This window comes from Myotis davidii, unplaced genomic scaffold (assembly GCF_000327345.1).
Source record: "Myotis davidii unplaced genomic scaffold, ASM32734v1 scaffold1525, whole genome shotgun sequence".
NCBI lineage: Eukaryota > Metazoa > Chordata > Mammalia > Chiroptera > Vespertilionidae > Myotis > Myotis davidii.
In genome coordinates this window covers 81,140-87,979 of record NW_006296279.1, presented here as the reverse complement: position 1 = coordinate 87,979, position 6,840 = coordinate 81,140, and the positions used below count along the sequence as shown (strand labels likewise).

Genomic DNA, 6,840 nt, shown 5'->3' with positions numbered 1-6,840 from the left:
AGAACAAAGAAACAGAATTTCTGGAGGATGAGGCCCAGAAATCAGGGTTTTAAAAAGATTCCAGGTGATTCTAATGTGCAGCCAAGGTTGAGAACCACTGCTACAGACAAAGCAGACCTCCTTTACTGGTTATATTGATTTGTTTACCAAATACCTACTTAATTCATTGGCAAACGTTGAAGTTTCTTAGCTAGTGACAGGCTCCTTGGGGATAATGGACATGTCACAAGGGCGCATTGTCCCCCCCCCGGTCTAATCTACTGGTCTTTTCTGTAAGAAAACTAAGGTAGGCTTTTAAGCATGAAGTCAACTGTTTTCTTGGAAAAATTACCACACTTCTAAGTAGCTCACTGATGCCTACTATACAGATGTTTTACGCAATCTGCTCTCCAGGCATTAAAACGACACGGCATGTTCATGGCATAATCGTATCAGTTGTACAAAACTAGAAAAATCCATTCAGAATAACATGTAGGCGCGCTAATTGGTCATGCTGAGCATGCGTCAGAGTTGCGGTGGGAAGATGGCTGGTGTTTCACTTCCTTTTGCTGCAGCACAGTTTGTTGCCCGGTGAAGGCTCCTTTCTCCTCACGGACTTTTTCCAGGACTCACTGACACTGTGTTTTTCATTATAGCCCGTCTCAAAATAATCATAAAATTGGCCTTTGCACTCAAAAGCGAGGTCATTTCCCACAGGTTCATGGCTTAGGGGGCCACCAGCCCTGTCAGTGTCATCGTTTGATTTCTCCTCGTGTAATTTGGCCTTTTCCTGAACACCAAGCGACCTGACATTAGTAACAAAGATTTCGCTGGCAGGTATATGGCCATCACCCTTGTAAATCGGTGCACCGCCTACATCAAAATCCACCTGGTGGGAACAACTTGGTAAAGGCAGAGGGGAAGAGGAAGAGGAGGAGGAGGAGGATGAAGAGGAGGAAGAGGAGGAAGAGGATGAAGAGGAGGAGGATGAGGAGGGGGAGGAGGAAGAAGAGGAGGAGGCAGTGGTGGAGGCACTTCCAACATTAGCATTGACAGAAAGGGGTAAATTTAGGTAGTGACCACCACAATCTTGGTAAAAGCAGCAGGCATGAATCTTTTCACACTCCTCTTTGGCCATCCGCGGTCGTTTCCGGTAAGGGCAGTCCTGAGCTACGAACCACTCCTGGGCAGGCGCGCCATTGAATGAGCAGGCAGGGAAGCACCAGTTATTCTGCATGATAATTTCTCCATGGATCCTTTTCATCAAATTGTTTATCAGGACAGATCTTCGGAGGTACACTTCAGGATCGTCGATAAACTTCAGCTTCTCTAAGGACATGTAAAGGATGTGGGCTCGCTCCTCAAAAATGGAGATGGTCTAAAAATCCAAACAGGAAGAGAAAGCTTAGCAAAGGGACTCTATGAATATATCATCGCAGCATCATTCTTTCTGGGCCGTGTCTGGATCTGGGAATGCGTGGCCCTATTTCCCCAGGTTCCTGTAGAGCGCTGGTTCTCAACCTTCTGGCCCTTCAAATACAGTTCCTCATGTTGTGACCCAACCATAAAATTATTTTTGTGGCTACTTCCTAACTGTAATGTTGCTACTGTTATGAATCGTCATGTAAATATCTGATATGCAGGATGGTCTTAGGTGACCCCTGTGAAAGGGTTGTTCGACTGCCAAAGGGGTCGCGACCCACAGGTTGAGAACCGCTGCTTAAGAGAGGTTGACCCCAGTGCTACTAAGGGCCCCTTCCTGACTCACCGGTGTGGCCAAGCCCCAGGGAATCCAGCCACAAGTCAGACCTCCGCAGGCACAAGCCAGGTTGTCGCCTCTTTCCTGGCACAATGAGGAGGATGGAAAAGATACTGAACCCCTGCTGTAAGAAGTCATGAGGATAGTTTCTCTGGAGGGCAGAGAGGTAGTGACTAGAAGGGGAGTCATGGAAGGGTTCTGGGTTCTGGTGATGTTGCTTCTTGATCTGGATACTAATGACATAGATATGTTCACTGTGTGAAATTCTCCAAGCTGTACTCTTATGATATTGTGCTTTTATGTGTGCAACACACATGCATATATGTGGTGAGCCGGCACGGCCATGGCATACTCAGCCCCAGGGCGCCTTATGTGCCGCGCCAGCTCAGCCAGGTTCGGTGACCCTGAGAGGGGGTGGTGAAGAATTGAGAAAAGACAGACAAGAGAAGAAAGCTGGGTCTGGGTGGGACGCTGCCCTCTTGGATGGAGACACAGCCCCATGGACTACAAGCCATGTCTTTATTTTATAGCCAGACTCCACAGGGCGAAGTAAGGGGCGTAGTCAAGATGTTTACAACATTCTCGTGGGTTTCGATCCTACATGCACCTGAACTCTATCAAGCCCACATCACTCAGGCATGTGGGGCCACGTGTTCAGACCATAGGTTCAAGCTTACAACTATTGCTATTGGCTATAATTGTGCTGGGAGGGCTCTGCCCACCAAGCTGGGACTTGCATGTGGCCATGAGAGGACTGTGCCCTCTCATTAGTCCTAGGCTTGAACCTGTCCAAACACTGTAGCTGCTCTCCACACGTATAGACACACAAACTCAAATATTGTATGTCAATAAATGCTTTTAAAAAGATGCCAACATATAAGTCATAATGAGTCCACTTCAAAGCCTGGCCTAGTCGTCCAGGGGCATGAGATCTGATCTCCATGTTGTCCCTCTTTCAATCCTCTGGGTTTCATATTTGCAATGATCTTTGCTCAAAAGGGGGACGATGATTAAGGAATGAAGCTCAGAACCTGAAAAGTTCTGAAGGGCCAAAGTAGGCATCCTGCTGGGCCAGGCAGGAGCAGGGATGCCGAGAGGGAATGAGAGGACTCACTCCTGAGCTGGGGGATACCATCACTGTGTGATGATTGGTACAGATCCAGCAGCAATTGGAAAAACTGCTACAACCATAACACAAGCTAAAGTGGAAACACACTGCTGGTGTCCTAGGGGCCAGCTCTTCCAGCTCATAAAAAAGCCAAGTGGTAGCATAACCCGAGGAGCGGGGAACCGAACCAGCCCAGGCTGACCAAAGGCAGGGACTACACACGCAGGGAGAAGCCCAGCACCTGCCAGTGTGTGCTGATGTCTTCTTGAGCAGGGTCAACGTGACTTCTACAGGACAGGGGTGGTGACGGGGGACATGGGGGAGTCAGAAGAGACAGAGAGAAAGATGAACCGAACAACTAAAACTCCTCTCTGCCTTCAGACAACTAGGGTCTGGGATGATTAAGTCAACAGCTATATTTTGAAGGAAGATAACAGTAAGGGAAAAGAGATGGTGTTTGAAAAGCTTAGATGGCCAGTTTCATACTTCTACGCACTTTCCTGATCCTGTAATTTTCTTATAATACGTGCAAAAAGTGAGTTTTGGTGTTTTCTTGGGAATGGATGATAGAGTTGAAGAAACTGAACATCTGTAACAAATGTGCAATGAAGTGCAGGTTTCTACTTTCATGCACACACTGGAGGGAGGGTGAGTCCATCCCTAAAGGGTGGGGCAAAGCCCGGAGGAAGCACCCCACGTGGGCACACGCAAAGGGGCCGCTGTCCCAGGAGCCAGAGCTGAGGGCCAGAGCAGGTCAGGGAAGGGAAAGGGCATTTCAGCTCAGCACACGTGAGCACCAGGACTGGCCACAACCCGTAACACAGCCCGAGAAGAGCAGGAAATCATTTGTAAAAGAGACGCTCCTTGGATTATATAATTCTGTTATTTCTGGGCAGTGGAGCGCCTGCTGGCTCTTTTCTCAACTCCTTGTGAAAAATAACGCAGGACCCAAAAAAGTGACAACGATTAATATGGCTGTGATGAGAAGTAGCTCCCTTTCATTGCTTGGGAGGAACAATTTAATTTTTGGAAATGGATCAGGCAACTGTTACTCAGTATCTTAAACTCTTAATAAAAGTAATGACTATTAAAGGAACATACTTTATGGCTACAGCTGCTGAGTGGTGGGTGAAAGTCCTCTTCTTCCACATACTTCCTCTTAAAGTATGTGATCTTGGATGTTGTTATAGGATTTGAAATTCCCCTGTAATGTGATCCTGTGGTAATAAATCAGATATGACAAATGACATGCGGTTTGCCAGAGGTTCTCCAAACAAAATACTTTTCTCTCCTTTCCTTCTCTAGAAGATAACTTGGCTACGTATCTCTCTGTACATGTGGTGATTAAAAACAAACACTAGTCTTAATAATTGCTATCATACAGAATCCCTGTGACCCAGGCCAGGCAAGGCTTTCTAGACAATGAGAGAGGAAAACGACATATTTCAGCCTTTACTAAATACTCAGATTCTTTGCACAGGCAAACTCAAAAGGGGAGGACTGTAACAACTCTGAAATAATATTAACATTTATTCAAATTGTTTAATTAAATCCATGATACCCTAACACCACTCAAATACAGGGTGGCCCCCCCCAAAATGTTACACTTTAACAGCTGATAGTTCAATTTTGAAAATGAAATCTATTTTAATAAACGCTGTCTTTATAATTATTCAACGTGTGTGTACATTTTGGGGGACATCCTATATCTACATATACTAAGTTATAAGCATAATAATTAAACAACTTTCAAGTATTATTGGCTTTAGGTAAGGAAAGAAATGATTAACTGTACATGGGAATTGTAATATTTCTTCTTTCAAAATATGAAATTTAAAATTTAAATTTTGGATAACTAAAGTCCTTTTGGCTTTCAAAAACGGAACATGTCAACCATGAATAAGTAGGGTCTACTTTTTAAAGACCACAGCTTTTAATCCTTTTTAGCAAACCAGACTTCACAAGTACTTGTTTTACATTGTAGGGTTCTTTAAAAATTGCTAGTACTACACACAAATCCAAAGGAGCTTACCTTAAAATATTAGAATAAAGAGTGAGAAAGAACTAGTTCTGTTTTCTGAGCTTTGACGTTTCTCCCTACAATACCAAAGCCAATTGTGTGCTTAATAAGAAGAGACAGCACTGCTGGCCCAAAGTGCAGATTCCTTTTTGTCTCATGGGACGAGGATTTCATTGTCAAGCCCCCTGGGGCTTGTCTAGCTTTGAGAGAACCATGCAATTCCACAAAACCCAAACCCCAAACCGAGAGTTTCAAAATCTGGTTTGGTTCTCTTTAAAAAAAAAAAAAAGAAGAAGAAAAAGACACCTGACTTCGACCCGCAGCAGCAGCAGCACATGTCCAGACTCAGATTTGAATGCAATTTAAGTATCACCTCTGGTCCTCTCCCTGGAGCCCTGGAAAAGCCCCTGGAGCTGGGCTCAGCTCAGAGAGGCCCTGCAGACACCCCCTCCTCCCACCAGTCTGGCCTCAGAGAGCAGCAGGCGAAGGTCAAGAGCAGTACCTGCCAGCGGGGGGCCGGCTCCCCGGTCTCCCTGCAGAGGAGCCTGTGCTGGCCCTGGGGGGCTCGGGCCTCCGTAGCTGTCAGCCTCCCATAGTGTCTGGTACCCTGCAATTTCAGCAGCTCCTTCCGAGACAATGGGCTCGCAGAATCTATTCATGGACAGAACCAGAGTCATCGCTGACAGCCTCAGATCTGAAAAAACAGAAAACAGCCCCGATCAGGAGGAAGCCAGGCCCTGGCCTTGGCATCTTCATCCCTTTGCTCTGGGAAACTTTTACTTCTGGGTCCTCCCTTCACCCTGAAACAGTTGATTATTTTTTCAAAGAGAACCTCAGCAAACTCTCTGGCTGCTGTTAGCTCAGCCTCTGCGTTCGGCAATCTGCATTTCATGGGCGGATCTCTAAAACCCCATCTCGTATTGTTCTCAGATTCCCCTCAGCCCTCTTCAAGACAGCTGCTTTGCCTCCTAAACACATTTTCCTCCTGCCCTTGCCGCAGAAAATGTACCGCTGGCAGGCAAGGCCAAAACCCTTGCGCTTCCTTTCTATTAATAAGGCGAAATCAATTTTCTAGCCAATCCCCCGAGAGTCTCCTTTGATGAAATCCGCTAATCAATCAAAAGAAAGGAGTAGGGGAGGCAGGAATCCCTACTGATGCTCTCGGGCTCCTCTGTTCCGCTGCCCCCTCCTCCTCGCGTTTCCGCGGGGCCAGTTCCTCTACAACATGCTGGGGCTCCCTCCGCTTTCTTCTCCCAAAGCGAAGCAGACAGAGACACACTTGGTAGTTGTTTCCACCAGCCCTGATCGGCCTGAACTGGATCTGCCTCCAGTCAAAACACTGAGAGATGAAGACAGAAAATTGGCTCCAGTTTCAAGCCGTGAGTTGCAGTCCCACAGGAGCCAAGCACAACATCAACGGAGCAGGCAGAATATTAAACAGGAGCCAGGGCTCTGGGGCCAGAGGCAGCCGACAACTCTTTACACTGCAAAGCCCAGACACAAGGCAGGAACTTTCCAAGAGGCAACACGCCACACTAATGCCCTTCTCTCCAGTTCATGTCCTTCCCCAGGGCCACCAGGGAGACAGGGAGCCTTCTTGCTCTGTGAAGCGAGCTGGGCCCCTCCATAACTCAGGTTTGGGGGGAGGGGGGGTCATGTCCATGGGGGCTCAGTGCCTTCCCTTGGTCCTAAGTCGGCCTCAAGGTAGGGTCAAGTGTGAGTTCAAGGAAGAAAAGAGTCTGATGCTAAAGTAAAAAGACTCAGGGGCCACAGATCAGTGGTGACAGAAGAGCAGCCTCGGTGCCTCACTAAGTGCCAGGTCCTTTAGGAGAGTCAAACCTTCACCCTCACTTTGCAGTTTATAAAACTGTCACAGAGTGATGTCAGGCCTGCTTTCTGCAGATTGACTGTCTTGCACATATGCATGAAGGGTCTAGTTCTTGCTTTCTTCTCCAAATTATACAGCTTATAATG

At 46.9% G+C, this 6,840-nt stretch overlaps 1 protein-coding gene across 1 annotated transcript; it reads right to left on the bottom strand.

The window, feature by feature from the left end:
• Window positions 1-414: 414 nt before the first annotated feature.
• SERTAD4 (SERTA domain containing 4) lies at window positions 415-5,555 on the bottom strand. The gene is made up of 3 exons (XM_006771259.2): window positions 5,369-5,555; window positions 3,948-4,063; window positions 415-1,357 (listed from the first exon to the last, which is right to left on the bottom strand). Exons 1-3 carry the CDS (start codon window positions 5,541-5,543, stop codon window positions 536-538), a joined length of 1,113 nt encoding a protein of 370 aa, XP_006771322.1. The 5' UTR covers window positions 5,544-5,555; the 3' UTR covers window positions 415-535.
• Window positions 5,556-6,840: the final 1,285 nt, after the last annotated feature.